Source organism: Hypanus sabinus, unplaced genomic scaffold (genome assembly GCF_030144855.1).
Source record: "Hypanus sabinus isolate sHypSab1 unplaced genomic scaffold, sHypSab1.hap1 scaffold_668, whole genome shotgun sequence".
NCBI lineage: Eukaryota > Metazoa > Chordata > Chondrichthyes > Myliobatiformes > Dasyatidae > Hypanus > Hypanus sabinus.
In genome coordinates this window covers 207,781-225,459 of record NW_026781522.1, presented here as the reverse complement: position 1 = coordinate 225,459, position 17,679 = coordinate 207,781, and the positions used below count along the sequence as shown (strand labels likewise).

General features: G+C 48.4%; 1 protein-coding gene across 2 annotated transcripts; it reads left to right on the top strand.

Annotated features, from left to right (window-relative positions):
* Positions 1–5,268: 5,268 nt before the first annotated feature.
* Positions 5,269–15,201, top strand: LOC132389819 (zinc finger protein 229-like). Of its 2 annotated transcripts, none has more exons than XM_059962376.1 (3): positions 5,269–5,542; positions 7,245–7,370; positions 11,406–15,201. In XM_059962376.1, the coding sequence occupies exon 3, from the start codon at positions 11,734–11,736 to the stop codon at positions 13,108–13,110; it is 1,377 nt and encodes a 458-aa protein (XP_059818359.1). In that variant the 5' UTR covers positions 5,269–5,542; positions 7,245–7,370; positions 11,406–11,733; the 3' UTR covers positions 13,111–15,201. The 2 variants fall into 2 exon arrangements, with proteins under 2 accessions (XP_059818359.1, XP_059818357.1); XM_059962374.1 differs by having other exon boundaries at positions 7,153–7,370.
* The last annotated feature ends 2,478 nt before the right edge of the window (positions 15,202–17,679 follow it).

The following is a 17,679-nucleotide window of genomic DNA, read 5'->3' as shown; positions in this document are numbered from 1 at the left end:
TGTAAATTCCTGATCAATCAGATCATGGACCATACCCGATCTGATCCCCGGGGTGCTCAGTGTGAATTCCTGATCACTCAGAGCGTGGACCATACCCGATCTGATCCCCGGGGTGTTCAGTGTGAATTCCTGATCTCTCAGAGCGTGGACCATACCCGATCTGATCCCCGGGGTGCTCAGTGTGAATTCCTGATCTCTCAGAGCATGGACCATACCCGATCTGATCCCCGGGGTGCTCAGTGTGAATTGCTGATCTCTCAGAGCATGGACCATACCCGATCTGATCCCCGGGGTGCTCAGTGTGAATTCCTGATCACTCAGAGTCTGGACCATACCCGATCTAATCCCCGGGGTGCTCAGTGTGAATTCCTGATCTCTCAGAACATGGTCCATACCCGATCTGATCCCCGGGGTGCTCAGTGTGAATTCCTGATCTCTCAGAACATGGACCATACCCGGTCTGATCCCCGGGGTGCTCAGTGTGAATTCCTGATCACTCAGAGCGTGGACCATACCCGATCTGATCCCCGGGGTGCTCAGTGTGAATTCCTGATCACTCAGAGTATGGACCATACCCGATCTGATCCCCGGGGTGCTCAGTGTGAATTCCTGATCTCTCAGAGCGTGGACCATACCCGATCTGATCCCCGGGGTCCTCAGTGTGAATTAATGATCATTCAGAGCATGGACCATACCCGATCTGATCCCCGGGGTGCTCAGTGTGAATTCCTGATCACTCAGACCGTGGTCCATACCCGATCTGATCCCCGGGGTGCTCAGTGTGAATTCCTGATCACTCAGAGCATGGACCATACCCGATCTGATCCCCGGGGTGCTCAGTGTGAATTCCGCATCTCTCAGAGCTTGGACCATACCCGATCTGATCCCCGGGGTGCTCAGTGTGAATTCCTGATCTCTCAGAGCATGGACCATACCCGATCTGATCCCCGGGGTGCTCAGTGTGAATTCCTGATCTCTCAGAGCGTGGACCATACCCGATCTGATCCCCGGGGTGCTCAGTGTGAATTCCTGATCTCTCAGAGCGTGGACCACACACGATCTGATCCCCGGGGACCTAAGTGTGAATTCCTCATCTCTCAGAGCATGGACCATACCCGATCTGATCCCCGGGGTGCTCAGTGTGAATTCCTGATCTCTCAGAGCATGGACCATACCCGATTAAATCCCCGGGGTGCTCAGTGTGAATTCCTGATCTCTCAGAGCATGGACCATACCCGATCTGATCCCCGGTGTGCTCAGTGTGAATTCCCGATCTCTCAGAGCATGGACCATAACCGATCTGATCCCCGGGGTGCTCAGTGTGAATTACTGATGTCTCAGAGCATGGACCATACCCGATCTGATCCCCGGGGTGCTCATTGTGAATTCATGATCACTCAGATCATGGACCATACCCGATCTGATCCCCAGGGTGCTCAGTGTGAATTCCTGATCTCTCAGAGCATGGACCAGACCCGATCTGATCGCCGGGGTGCTCAGTGTGAATTCCTGATCACTCAGAGCATGGACCATACCCGATCTGATGCCCGGTGTGCAGTGAGAATTCCTGATCACTCAGAGCGTGGACCATACCCGATCTGATCCCCGGGTGCTCAGTGTAAATTCCTGATCACTCAGAGCATGGACCATACCCGATCTGATCCCCGTGGTGCTCAGTGTAAATTCCTGATCACACAGATCATAGACCATACCCGATCTGATCACCGGGGTGTTCAGTGTAAATTCCTGATCAATCAGATCATGGACCATACCCGATCTGATCCCCGGGGTGCTCAGTGTGAATTCCTGATCACTCTGAGCTTGGACGACAACCGATCGGATCCCCGGGGTGCTCACTGTGAATTCCTGATCACTCAGAGCGTGGACCATATCCGATCTGATCCCCGGGGTGCTCAGTGTGAATTCCCGATCACTCAGAGCATGGACCATACCCGATCTGATCCACGGGGTGCTCAATGTGAATTCCCGATCACTCAGAGCGTGGACCATACAAGATCTGATCCCCGGGGTGCTCAGTGTGAATTCCTAATCACTCAGAGCGTGGAACATACCCGATCTGATCCCCGGGGTGCTCAGTGTGAATTCCTGATCACTCAGACCATGGACCATACCCGATCTGATCCCCGGGGTGCTCAGTGTGAATTCCTGATCTCTCAGAACATGGACCATACCCGATCTGATCCGCGGGGTGCTCAGTGTGAATTCCTGATCTCTCAGAGCATGGACCACACCCGATCTGATCCCCGGGGACCTCAGTGTGAATTCCTGATCACTCAGAGCATGGACCATACCCGATCTGATCCCCGGGGTGCTCAGTGTGAATTCCTGATCTCTCAGAGCATGGACCATACCCGATCTGATCCCCGGTGTGCTCAGTGTGAATTCCTGATCTCTCAGAGCATGGACCATACCCGATCTTATCCCCGGGGTGCTCAGTGTGAATTACTGATCTCTCAGAGCATGGACCATACCCGATCTGATCCCCGGGGTGCTCAGTGTGAATTCCTCATCTCTCAGAGCTTGGACCATACCCGATCTGATCCCCGGGGTGCTCAGTGTGAATTCCTGATCTCTCAGAGCATGGACCATACCCGATCTGATCCCCGGGGTGCTCAGTGTGAATTCCTGATCGCTCAGAGCGTGGACCATACCCGATCTGATCCCCGGGGTGCTCAGTGTGAATTCCTGATCTCTCAGAGCATGGACCACACCCGATCTGATCCCCGGGGACCTCAGTGTGAATTCCTGATCACTCAGAGCATGGACCATACCCGATCTGATCCCCGGGGTGCTCAGTGTGAATTCCTGATCTCTCAGATCATGGACCATACCCGATCTGATCCCCGGTGTATTCAGTGTGAATTCCTGATCTCTCAGAGCATGGACCATACCCGATCTGATCCCCGGGGTGCTCAGTGTGAATTACTGATCTCTCAGAGCATGGACCATACCCGATCTGATACCCGGGGTGCTCAGTGTGAATTCCTGATCACTCAGAGCATGGACCATACCCGATCTGATCCCCGGGGTGCTCAGTGTGAATTCCTGATCTCTCAGAGCATGGACCATACCCGATCTGATCCCCGGTGTGCTCAGTGTGAATTCCTGATCTCTCAGAGCATGGACCATACCCGATCTGATCCCCGGGGTGCTCAGTGTGAATTCCTGTTCTCTCAGTACATGGTCCATACCCGATCTGATCCCCGGGTGCTCAGTGAGAATTCCTGATCACTCAGAGCGTGGACCATACCCGATCTGATCCGCGGGGTGCTCAATGTGAATTCCTGATCACTCAGATCATGGACCATACCCGATTTGATCCCCGGGGTGCTCAGTGTGAATTCCTCATCTCTCAGAGCATGGACCATACCCGATCTGATCCCCGGGGTGCTCAGTGTGAATTCCTGATCTCTCAGAGCATGGACCATACCCGATCTGATCCCCGGGGTGCTCAGTGTGAATTCCTGATCTCTCAGAGCATGGACCATACCCGATCTGATCCCCTGTGTGCTCAGTGTGAATTACTGATCTCTCAGAGCATGGACCATACCCGATCTGATCCCCGGGGTGCTCAGTGTGAATTCCTGATCACTCAGAGCATGGACCATACCCGATCTGATCCCCAGGGTGCTCAGTGTGAATTCCTTACCTCTCAGAGCATGGACCATACCCGATCTGATCGCCGGGCTGCTCAGTGTGAATTCCTGATCACTCAGAGCATGGACCATACCCGATCTGATCCCCGGTGTGCTGTGTGAATTCCTGATCACTCAGAGCGTGGACCATACCCGATCTGATCCCCGGGGTGTTCAGTGTAAATTCCTGATCAATCAGATCATGGACCATACCCGATCTGATCCCCGGGGTGCTCAGTGTGAATTCCTGATCACTCTGAGCATGGACGACAACCGATCTGATCCCCGGGGTGCTCAGTGTGAATTCCTGATCACTCTGAGCATGGACGACAACCGATCTGATCCCCGGGGTGCTCACTGTGAATTCCTGATCACTCAGATCGTGGACCATATCCGATCTGATCCCCGGGGTGCTCAGTGTGAATTCCCGATCATTCAGAGCATGGACCATACCCGATCTGATCCACGGGGTGCTCAATGTGAATTCCCGATCACTCAGAGCGTGGACCATACCGGATCTGATCCACGGGGTGCTCAGTGTGAATTCCTAATCACTCAGAGCGTGGAACATACCCGATCTGATCCCCGGGGTGCTCAGTGTGAATTCCTGATCACTCAGACCATGGACCATACCCGATCTGATCTCCGGGGTGCTCAGTGTGAATTCCTCATCTCTCAGAGCTTGGACCATACCCGATCTGATCCCCGGGGTGCTCAGTGTGAATTCCTGATCTCTCAGAGCATGGACCATACCCGATCTGATCCCCGGGGTGCTCAGTGTGAATTCCTGATCTCTCAGAGCGTGGACCATACCCGATCTGTTCCCCGGGGTGCTCAGTGTGAATTCCTGATCTCTCAGAGCGTGGACCACACCCGATCTGATCCCCGGGGACCTCAGTGTGAATTCCTGATCACTCAGAGCATGGACCATACCCGATCTGATCCCCGGGGTGCTCAGTGTGAATTCCTGATCTCTCAGAGCATGGACCATACCCGATCTGATCCCCGGGGTGCTCAGTGTGAATTACTGATCTCTCAGAGCATGGTCCATACCCGATCTGATCCCCGGGGTGCTCAGTGTGAATTCCTGATCACTCAGAGCATGGACCATACACGATCTGATCCCCGGGGTGCTCAGTGTGAATTCCTGATCTCTCAGAGCATGGACCATACCCGATCTGATCCCCGGTGTGCTCAGTGTGAATTCCTGATCTCTCAGAGCATGGACCATACCCGTTCTGATCCCCGGGGTGCTCAGTGTGAATTCCTGTTCTCTCAGTACATGGTCCATACCCGATCTGATCCCCGGGTGCTCAGTGAGAATTCCTGATCACTCAGAGCGTGGACCATACCCGATCTGATCCCCGGGGTGCTCAGTGTGAATTCCTGATCACTCAGAGCCTGGACCATACCCGATCTAATCCAAGGGGTGCTCAGTGTGAATTCCTGATCTCTCAGAACATGGTCCATACCAGATCTGATTCCCGGGGTGCTCAGTGTGAATTCCTGATCTCTCAGAACATGGACCATTTGTTAAGTCACAGCCGCGCCTCCCTCAGGCACTTAAAGCGACACTCACTCCGCTGTATCTGTCAGTTCACCAGCGCTTGAATGCCGCCGATCCTTGAATGTGGAGGCGGAGATGCTGGAGAAGACAGCGCCCCACTCGCTACAAGGAGAGCTCGAACACGTGTCCATGTCCGTGATCTGATTGGATACATCGCCATGACGTTCAGAGCACTGTGACGTCTTCACTGGCTCTCATTTTGGAACGGATTCAGTCGGCCTTCGCAGATACACCAACAGCTTCCCACTGGGAAGCGGCTGTTCACCTGCTCCGTGTGTGCGAAGAGACTCATTCAGTTAACCCACCTTGTGATGCTCCGGTGAGTTCACAGTAAATAGAGGCCACATTTCTGTCCGGAGTGAGCAAAGAGTTTTACTCACTCATCCCAGCTGCTGCAACACCAGCAAATTCACATCAGGGAGAAAGTTCAAATCAGCTCCGTGTGAAAGGTTTAACCATCACGGTGACTGAAGGCAGCTGCAGGTTCATGAGGGACTGTTACTGTCAGATTCTGCAGTTCTTGCGGCTGCTCATCGCACCCAGGACTGAACCCTGGTCACTTAGCATTGGAGGAGTCTGTTCTACTGATGTTAGCCTTAAACTAGACTGGCGTTTAATATTGTGGATCTGTGACAGATAAATCACTTCTGTATCAAATTCCGTTTCTCACTAGAGAAGTCCCTGCCGATGTTTCTGTTCCATATCAGAATATCAAAATCTACCCCGGCCATTCCCTTCTCACTCACCCTGAAATGACAGGTTGCAACTAGTCACTACTCTGTGGGAGGAAGGATTTCCACTGAATTTCATAGAATCATAGAAATCTGTAGCACATTACAGATACGTTTAGCCCACATGGTTGTGCCGACCATGCAACATACTCTAGAAACTGCCTAGTATTACCATACCGCATAGCCACCAATTTTCCTAAGCTCTGCGTACCTATCTAAGAGCCTCTTAAAAGACCCTATTGTATCCGCCTCAACTACCGTCGCTGGCAGTGCATTCCACACACACACCGCTCTTTGCTTAAACAAAACTTAGCTCTGACATCTCCTCTGTACCTACTTCTAAGTAGCTTAAACCTATTCCCCCGCGTGTTAGCCATTTCAGCCCTGGGGAAAGCCTCTGTCTATCCACACGACCAATGCCTCTCATGACCTTATACACCTGCATGATTTTCTCCGGTTTGAATAAGACGATAAACCCACTGTGATTTTGACGTTCTCTCCCCCCTCTCCATTCTCCATTCCTCCCCTCCCCCTCCCCCCTTCACCTCCTCCCCCCTCCCCTCCTCCTCTATCTCTCCCCTTCTCCCCTCCTCCCCTCCTGTCCTCCACCTCTCCTCCCCTCCCCTTCTCTCTCTCCCTCCGTTGGTGTTTCACGTCACAGACCCACCTCACTCAGGCAATTAAAGGGACACTCACAGTAAACGAACCTGCGGTCTCCTAACACAATGCACCTCTAAAGTCTGACAGCAGATTAGCGAGTGAATCTTCGATGGTGTAGAGTCAGAAACCAAAGAGCTGCCAGATTGAGTCAGACTTTAGGGCTGCAAAGAGGAGGAAGAGGAATCAGACCAGCAGGATGTGGCAGCAAAAGAAAGATTAGAAACATTTGGAAACTGGTTGATCGAAAAAAAAGGTGGTTAATTTCTGCAAAATACTGGTGGCAATCAACAGTCAGGCAGCAATTGTGGAGAGGCATAAAAAGGCAACGTTTAGACCGAGCCCCTTCAGCATGCCTAGCCTGTGTACTCCGCTGCCTAGTTGCTGCTTGAACTGCAGAGTTCCTCCAGCATTTTGTATGTGTGCGTCTCTGTATTCCCAGCAACTGCAGAATCTCCTGTGTTTTATAACTGCATTTTACTTAGATACACATTGATATTGAGTATATTGCTTATGGAAACTGCTTTCTGCGTTAAAACAGCTGCAGATTTTTCTATACACACGAAAAAAATGAGGTATGGACTTTGAACCGGTGCTTGCAGAAATGTTTAATGGCATCGTGATTACCCATAGGGCCATGCGTTAAGAATTCTGCCGGCGCTGAAGCGCCGATGAAATGCGCAGGCGTCAGGCTGAGGACGTCCCCGAGTATCACGCATGCGCGCAGTACACAGAAGGCCTTGAAAATGGCGGCTACAGGTAAGAGCGATTCTCCGTGTTTTTATCTTAAACACCGACTTCAGAGCGATTCCTGTGAAATCCGGAGACCGTGGCCAACAATCCCGGGACAGTCCTGCCCTCTTCCCTCTCTCTCAGCCCCACGATCCGTACACGGGCCCCGGGGAACTCCCGGCTGATGAGGGAATGGGAACCGATGGATTCTCAGACAGAGCTGAGCTCCAGCTATCTAAATGCAAGGATGAGGAACTCGGAGAAAGGGAACAAAATCTTTTACATCAGCAGTTGAGAAAATCACCTTTGTTCTACCTCCCATCACAAAGAAGAGGAAATCTGCAGATGCTGGAAATCCAAGCAACACACACAAAATGCCGGAGGAATTCAGCAATAGTACTCTTTTCCATAGATGCTGCCCGGCCTGCTGAGTTCCTCAGCATTTTGTGTGTGTGTTGTTTGTTCCACCTCCTTTTGTTCTGAACTTTTCTACAGGCGAGAACATGTTTTGACCCATTCGCTCTGGGTACATGATTATATCAGACACCTTTGCCCTGGGCAACAAGTAACTTTCACGTCAGAAATGTGCCAGACTCCAGTGAGACAGACTACTGCCCTTCCCTTCATATTCATTGTCATTGCCATCACAGAGTTCATCACCGTCTGTCATCTGGAGAGGGTTCAGGGGAAATATTTATGTACAACACAGAAACTGGTGTAAAAAAAATACACGGTACATGATTTATGTGCACACTTGTCATTACAAATTAGAGGGGACGTTGGTGGGAAGGAGGGGAGACTTCCAGTGTCCCTGATGCCCTCACCTACAAGATGTGCATCCAACTGCAGCTTGTAACCCGGCACTTTAAGGAGTTGGAACTGGAAATGGTTGAATTCTAGATTATCCAGGAGTTGGAGGGGGTGATAGATATGACAGGAAGAGAGGTGAGTTACACACAAGGTACAGGACACAGGGAACTGGGTGACAGTCAGGAAGGGAAATTAGGTTAAATAGCATCACAAAGTACTCTTGTGGCCATCCCACACAACAACAGGTGGAATACTTTAGAAAGTATTAGGGGGGATTACCTGGCAGAGGAAAGTCAAAGGAGTGATAGGGGATTCATTAGTTAGGGGAACAGAACAGGAAGGGGACTAATATCCTAGTGGTACGGCTGCGAGAGCAAGTGTGGTGGAGGGGGGTGCTGATGTGGTTAAAATGAATTGTAGGGGGAATGGGAGCTAGAATGACAGGACAGATAGTGGAGAGGGTGAATTGAATTGAATTGACTTTCTTACATACATCCTTCATGTAAATGAGGAGTAGAAGTCTTTATGTTACATCTCCATCTAAATGTGTGGTGTAATTTATAGTAATTTATAATAAATAGTTTGTGCATAGAACAGTCAGTATAACATAGATATGCAATTGTATCAGCATGAATTAATCAGTCTGATAGCCTGATAGAAGATGATGTCCCGGAGCCTGTTGGTCTTTTTGCTGTGGTACCGTTTCCTGGATGGTAGCAGCAGGAACAGTTAGTGGTTGTGGTGAATTGGGTCCCCAATATCTTTTGGGCCCTTTTTCCGCACCTGTCTCTGTAAATGTCCTGAATAGTGGGAAGTTCACATCTACAGATGAACTGGGCTGTCTGCACCACTCTCTGCAGGTTCCTGAGATTAGGGGAAGTACAGTTCCCATACCAGGCAGTGATGCAGCCAGTCAGGATGCTCTGTAGAAAGTCCTTAGGATTTCAGGCCCCATCCCCAACTTCTTCAACCATCTGAGGTGAAAGAGGTGCTGCTGTGCTCTTTTCACAACACAGCCGGTATGTACAGACAATCTGAGATGCCTGGTGACGTTTATGCTGAGGAACTTAAAGCTGTTCACCCTCTCAACCCCAGATCCATTGATGTCAAGAGGGGTTAGAGTGTCTCCATTCCTCCTGTCATCCACAACCGGCTCCTTTGTTTTTGTGACAATGAGGGGGAGTTTGTTTTCTTGACACCAGTCAGATGTTGTTCAGACCTCAGACAGAATCAGCAATCAAATGGTTGAGCATGGTGCGATGAATGTGCTGAGCTGTGTATATCACAATGCAAGAAGCATCGGAGGAAAGCCAGATGAGCTCAGGACAGGGAATTATGATATTGTGGCCGTTATTGGGGCTTGTTTACACACAACAGTCTGAGAGATTTAGAGATATTTGCAGAGAGATTGCAGACCATGCCAAGAAAAAAGGTTGTTCCAGTAAGTGATTTTAACTTTCCATATATTGACTGGGACTCCCATACTGTAAAAGGATTAGATGGGGTAAAGTTTGACAAATGTGCCCTTAATCAGTACGTAGAATTCCTGATGTAGAAGTGTGCAATAAGCTGTTAGGAAATGATCCAGGGTGGTGACAAAATTTGTGATCATAATGCCATGAGATTCAAAGTAAATATGGAAAAAGAGAGGTCTGGACCACGGATTGAGATTCTAAATTGGAGAAAGGTCAATTTTGATGGTATCAGAAAGGATCTGACAAGTGTGGTTTGGGACAGGTTGTTTCCTGGCAAAGGAGTACCTCTAAGTGAGAGGCCTTCAGATGTGAATTTTTGAGGATGTAGAGTTTGTATGTGCCTGCCAAAATGAAAGTTGAAAGGTAACTGGACCAGGGAACCATGCTTTTGAAGAGAAATTGAAGCCTCGTATATTTTGTTCCTCTAAATGCCTCAGATTTTTAGGTGCTACCGAGACCTATTAATGACAACAAATCATGATTCCACACACTGAGCTCATCTGACGTTTTTTGTTGTCTTCTTTTGGTTTCTCAAAGCTTCCGAATAGTTTTTGTTCTTTGTTTGCCTGCTCTTTTAGACATTTCTGTTGGCTTTGGCTTCTCATTTTAGCCACAGTTGTGTCCTCCTGTCTTTCTATTGCTTCCAATACTGTGGAATCACTCAGGTCCCGAATTGCTCCAGAAACTCCAGCCACTGCTGCTCAATTGTCACTCCTACCCTTTACCTTCCAAGCAAGTTTGGCCAGCTTCTCTGCCATAGAAACACAGAGAAGTTCAGTGAAGAAACAGGCTCTTAGGCCCAGCTAGTCAATGCCAAAAAAGCATTTAAACTTGCAGTGCGATCTGGACCAGCTGGCAAAATGGTTTGAGAAATGGAAAATGGAATTTAATGCAGACAAGTGTGAGTTGTTGCACTTTGGTATGAACTTTATTCCTTGGAATGTAGAAGATTGAGGGGAGATTTGATTGTGATAGAGGGGCAGAGATAGTGTAAATGCAAGTTGGCTTTCTCCACTGAGATTGGGTGGGACTACAACCAGAGGCCTTGGGTTAAGGGTGAAAGTTAAAATGTTAAGGGTAACATGAGGGGAAACTTTTTCACACAGATAGTCATCTGGGTGCAGAATGAGCAGCCAGCACAAGTGGTGCATGCGAGCTCGATTTCAACATTTAAGAGGTTTGTATAGGTACCTGGATGGTAGGGGTATGGGAGAGGGCAGATTAAATAGTTCAACACAGACTAGATGGCCCAAAGTGCCTGTTTCTGTGTTGCAATTTTCTATTACTGTGACAATAATACAAAAATTCAGTCTACGTCCTTCTAACAGCTGTGCGGACCAACCATTCATATCAGCAGGAATTTTTTTATATGGCGTTAAAACTGTGGCACGTGAAGTTAATAATACATAAAAGAAAATCCTAGATGCAAATCCAGAACAACTATTTACGTGAGACTGTTTCAGTTACTTTGGGGCCAGGCACCCATGCTGCTCGGCAGGAACAGGGAATAATACCAATGGAGAGAGTCAAACTGAGCCAAAGCTCAAATTGGAGACGGTAGAAATGCCCCATTCTGATAGAGACAGGAAGAGTATCAGGGAATTGATGGTCATTCCAGATGCCAGCACTCTGCCCAGTCAGGAGATGATTTCTTTGTCCAACTTGGGTTGAACCTCACTGTAACAGTGTGATACCAGATCAAACCTTGGCAACTCAAGTAATCTCATCTGAAATGTTGTCCTAAACCCATTGATGGATTTTGTAAATCTTTTTACAGGTTAAAAACGGGAAGGAATTCGTCTCCAGGAAGCTCAAACATGGCACGACTATTTTGTTGTCTCTGTCTGGATAGTTAAGAAGTGGAACATGGGATCCTATCGACCATCCTTCCTGCTCAGACAGTGGAAATGGATTCACTCGGTTATTACAATTGAAGGTACATCAGCAAGTTCACACTGGGCAAGGCCATTCACCTGTTCTGTGTGTGAGAAAGGATTCAGTTGGTCTTCCCACCTGTGGACACACCAGTCAGTTCACACCACACCGGGCGGAGGCTGGTCATCTGTTGAATTTCTGGGAAAGGATTCACTCAGTCATCTGACCTAATGGCTCACCAGCAAGTTCGCACAATGGAGCAGCCGATCATCTGCTCAGTCTGTGGGAAGAGATTCACTCAGTTATCCAGCCTACAGAGACATCAGCGAGTTCACACTGGGGAGAAGCCGTTCATCTGTTCAGAATGTGGGAAGGGATTCACTCAGTCATCCCAACTACAGTGTCATCAGCGAGTTCACACTGGGGAGAAGCCGTTCACCTGCTCAGTCTGTGGGAAGGGATTCACTGATCCATCCAACCTGCAGAGTCATCAGCGAGTTCACACTGGGGAGAAGCTGTTCACCTGTTCAGAATGTGGGAAGAGATTTACTCAGTCATCTCAACTACATAGTCATCAGCGAGTTCACACTGGGGAGAGGCCGTTCATTTGCTCAGTCTGTGGGAAGAGATTCACTCATTCATCCACCCTACAGAGACACCAGCGAGTTCACACTGGGGAGAAGCCGTTCAGCTGCTCAGAATGTGGGAAGGAATTTACTCAGTCATCCCAACTACACAGTCATCAGCGAGTTCACACTGGGGAGAAGCCGTTCACCTGCTCAGTCTGTGGGAAGGGATTCACTGATCCATCCAACCTACAGAATCATCAGCGAGTTCACACTGGGGAGAAGCCGTTCACCTGCTCAGTCTGTGGGAAGAGATTCTCTGAGTTATCCCAAGTACAGAGTCATCTGCGAGTTCACACTGGGGAGAGGCCATTCACCTGCTCAGACTGTGGGAGCAGTTTCACTCAGTTATCCAGCCTACAGAGACATCATCGAGTTCACACTGGGGAGAAGCCGTTCATCTGTTCAGAATGTGGGAAGGGATTCACACAGTCATCCCAACTACAGAGTCATCAGCGAGTTCACACTGGGGAGAAGCCATTCACCTGCTCAGTCTGTGGGAAGGGATTCACTGATCCATCCAACCTACAGAGTCATCAGCGAGTTCACACTGGGGAGAAGCCGTTCGCCTGTTCAGAATGTGGGAAGAGATTTACTCAGTCATCCCAACTACAGAGACATCAGCGTGTTCACACTGGGGAGAGGCCGTTCAGCTGCTCAGTCTGTGGGAAGAGATTCACTCTGTCATGCAACCTACAGAGACATCAGCGAGTTCACACTGGGGAGAAGCTATTCACCTGCTCAGTCTGTGGGAAGGGATTCACTCACTCATCCAACCTACAGAGTCATCAGCGAGTTCACACTGGGGAGAAGCCGTTCACCTGTTCAGAATGTGGGAAGGGATTTACTCAGTCATCCCAACTACAGAGTCATCAGCGAGTTCACACTGGGGAGAAGCCTTTCACCTGCTCAGTCTGTGGGAAGAGATTCACTCATTCATCCACACTGCAGAGGCACCAGCGAGTTCACACTGGGGAGTAGCCGTTCGTCTGCTCAGAATGTGGTAAGGGATTCACTCATTCATCCCAACTACACAGTCATGAGCAAGTTCACATTGGGGAGAAGCGATTCCCCTGCTCAGTCTATGGGAATGGATTCACTCTGTCATCCCAACTACAGAGACACCAGCGAACTCACACTGGGGAGAAGCTATTCACCTGCTCAGTCTGTGGGAAGAGATTCACTCAGTCATCCCACCTACAGAGTCATCAGCGAGTTCACACTGAGATGAAGCCGTTCACTTGCTCAGAATGTGGGAAGAGATTCACTCAATCTTCCACCATGCTGAGACACCAGCGTGTTCACACCACTGAGAAGCCGTTCCTCTGCTCAGAATGTGGGAAGAGATACATTCGCTCTTCCACCCTACAGAGACATCCGCGAGTTCACACTGGGTAGATGCAGTTTACCTGTTGAGAATGTGGGAAGGGATTCACTCACTCATCCCAACTACTGGCACACCAGTCAATTCACAATGGGGAGTGGCCGTTGTTATGAATCCCTTTGTTTCATTTGCTGTGGACTGTTATTTTGAGAGAGACAGAGTGATTAAGAAGGTGAATAAGTCTGACGCAGCTTGTTTACATCGCTCGCAGCTTGTTGAGCTTTAACTCTGGACACAGACTCTCAGAGTCAGATGAAGGAGGAAAAATGGAAGGATCGAAACAAGCGAACTAGTGGCCAAGGGTCACTGTTTGGATTTTTCCTATGCCCAGAAGGGTGGGTTAATTATCGATTCAGCTTACATCAAATGTGTGGTTGTTACCTTGTTTGAGCTATAGGAGTGGATCTGATTTGGGATATCCTGTGAAGACCACTGATGTGTTAACCCTTGCCTGGGCATGGTGTGGTAATTCATTTGAAGACGATACCCCTTGTGACAAGTCACGTTGGGTGATAATTAGTATGTGGATTTGGAAGGATGACAGATAAAATCTACAGTGACTGTTCTCTCGTTTTACCACCATGGAACCTGTGGAATTCGACATAATTGCCTTCTCTCAACATTTACCCTGGATTACAAATATCTCTCTCATCACCTATTCTGTGGATGAACTGAACTTTCATAATTTACCATCTCAAGACTCCAAGCCTTGTTTCTCCCGAGCTCAATAGTTTGGGAGTTTTATTTACACACATATATATACATAATACTATTAACCTCTGTTTATCTTGTTTAAGTTACTATTGTTACGAAGGATGAACAGCTCTGATGAGCAGAAGGGTGCAGGGTTGCCCATGTCCCCCTCCCCTGGGAGAATTACAAACCGTTACTGTTGCCAGGCAGCTGATGACAGAGAAAGAGATGGAACAAAAACTTACTGGGACTGGATAAGGGAGAGATAACACAGGGAGGAAGAGACTTGTTGTTCCACTATATTATGACTCCTGTAAGACTTATGGCTCTGGAGAGGGCTGTTTACTTGGTACTATTCTGTTCATTAAAATTCCTCAGTGGACAGCCAGAGTGGGCTGGTTTGATAGGCTGAGCCATTCAAAACTGATTGACACCTGAGACCCCATGAATAGGGATAAAACTGAGGTCTGGGGAGACACCCCTCAGACACACCAAGAGACACACTAGTGAGCACTGCTTAAGTGTTGGAACCCATGAGAAAGTGTGGGGCATCGGAGACCTGACAAAGGATCGGTCAATTTTAACTCACAGTGTTTATAGCGAGGCCGGTGGGGGCTTGTGTGTGTGTCCACCCTTATCTGGGTGACGAGTCCACCATAGAAGAACGGTCTAGCTAAAGGACAGAGCAGTCATACCTGAATGGCCAACACATCAATGGATCAAGATTGTAAAGGAAGGTTTGACTGGCTGTCACTGTTTGCTCGCTCTCTCTCTCTCTCTCTCTCTCTCTCTCTCCCCAACAATTACAACACATCGACCAACAACTACCTCAGCTTGTATGAACTGAACTGAACTTTATATTCACATATGACAATTCATTATCCCCTAGACATCAAGAGAGCTTGTTTATTATTGATTATTATTATACCCACACTTTTAGGTTTAGTATTGCTAACGTGTAATATCTGTATATTTTACTAATAAACACTGTTTTGATAATAGTACCAGACTGCAATGGATACTTCTATCTTTGCTGATAAGACACCCAGTTATGGGGTACATAACAAATTGGGGCCTCGTCTCGAGATTTGATACCAAATTGGTGGGGGGGGGCAGTGAATCGGGCTGTAAGTAACCAGACAGGAAACCAGCAAACGGGGGTGGGTAACCAGACGGGAAACCAGCAAAGATGGATATAGATGAATTTATAGAAAACCCCACTCTGAAGGCGCTAGAGATTGCCAAAAAGACAGACTTGGTGAATATTGCAAAAGGTTTAAATCTATCAGAGTTGAAGCCGTCAATGAAAAAGTGGGAGATATAGAGGGCCATAGCCCAGTATTATATATCCGAGGATGTGTTCACGCTGGGGGTATTGGAACTTATCCCTGAAAAGAAACCAGTTGTTGGGGTGTTAGAGTTGTTAGAGTTGGAAAAATTAAGGTTGGACGCGGAACAGAAGAAAAGAGAGAATGAGCTCCAGCTAAAGGAGTTAGAGGTGCAAAGGGAGCGGGAAAGAGCTGCCTAGACAGCACAAAGGGAGAAGGAAAAGGCTGAAAGGGAGATGGAGGAAAGGGAAAAGGAGAGAGACAGGCAGCATGCGCTGGACATGGAGAGGTTAAAGCAACAGGGAAAAGACCGAGGGAAAGGCTCAAGAGAGGAGAAGTTTAATGTTAGTAGAGAGTTTAGGTTAGTACTTCCGTTCGAGGAGACAGATGTTGATAGGTACATCTTGCATTTTGAAAAGGTGGCAGTGAATCAGAAGTGGCCCAGGGATCAGTGGGTGGCGTTGTTACAAAGTGCATTAAAAAGTAAGGCTCAACGGGCATATGCGGCATTGTCCATGGACGAGTCTGAGGATTATGAGGAAGTAACGGAGGCTATCCTTCGGGCCTATGAGTTGGCACGTGAAGCGTATAGGCAAACGTTCAGAGATTTAAATAAACTGTGGAATCAGACGTATGCAGAGTTTGCCTATGAAAAGGGTGTGCTCTTGGATCGTTGGTGTGCTGCAGAAAAGGTGGAGGAGGATTTCCATCGTTTCAGTGGGTTAATTCTGATTGAGGAATTTAAAGGTTGTGTTTCGCATAATATCAGGATGTATCTGAACAAGAAGCCAAATAATTCTATATCAGAATTTGCCAGTTTTGCAGATGAATATGCCCTAACCCACAAGACAAAGTTTTCCTCAAATAAGAGTTACCAGAAAGCAGTAGGGACGGTAAAGAAAGTCCACTGGCTAAGGTAGAGAATAAGCGGGGAGCTCGTGGTAAAGTTAAGGAGGAGGACAAGCAGCCTGGGAGGAAAGTTCCTGGCTTGAATGTTATAATTGTGGAAAGGTTGGTCATATTGCATCTAAGTGCTTTGCTCCGAAGAAGGAGGCAGGAAAAGGGAAAACGGTAGTCCCTACAGGGTGTGTCGATCAGCAAAGGTAGATAGAGTACGAGAGGGGCGTGAGAAATTTATTTCAGAAGAGAGACCTCAATTCCAATGAGAATCTGGAGAGATACTGGGGCTGATCAGTCATTGATCCTAAGTAAAATGCTAGATTTTGGTCCTGAGACTGCAGAGCTAGTTTTAAGAGGTATAGGAAAAGGGACAGAAGCTGTGCCTTTGCATGGGATCATTTTAAAATGTGACTTGGTATCTGGACCAGTCGAAGTAGGGGTGCGGTCAGAATTACCGAGAGACGGCGTGATCGTCCTTCTTGGTAATGATTTAACAGGTAGTGACGTGTGTTCAGCAGTGAAGCTGACAAGCAAGCCTGTGAGTGCTGAGGACCCGGCCCTGGATTCTAAGATCTATCCCGCATGCGCAATCACTCGCAGCATGTCGAGAAAGGCGGCTGAGAAAGAGGACAGTTTAAATGAGTCCAATGTTGATTTGGCTGAGACGTTTTAACCGACCCTGTAACAAGAGGGGTTAGGGGATAATAAAGCGGAGAATAGGGAGGTGAAAGAGAATAAAGGAGAGGAGGTAGACCTACCCTTAGCAAGAAAAGAACTTATAAAAGAGCAAGGACGTGACGAGGAGCTTGTGGCATTGAGAGAGTCAGTTCTTTCTGAGACAGAACTGGATAAAGAACCAGAGGGCTACTACCTGAAGGACGGAGTGTTGATAAGGAAGAGGAGGCCGACCACGGGCCAGTCAATGATGACTGGGCCGTAGAACCAGGTGGTAGTAACGAAGGTGTATCGGGATGAAATTTTGAAATTAGCTCACGTGACCTCTAGGTGGACATTTGGGAGTAAGGAAGACAGTGGATAGGGTTATGAAAGAATTCTATTGGCCAGAAATGAGGAAAGATATAGCTGATTATTGCAAAAGGTGCCATACGTGTCAGGTGGCAGGAAACCCGAATCAGGTTATCCCTAAGGCACCTCTCAGACCGATGCCCGCTTTTGAGGAGCCTTTCTCCCGAATCATTGTGGATTTTGTGGGACCTTTGCCTAGAACAGCGAGTGGGCGGCAGT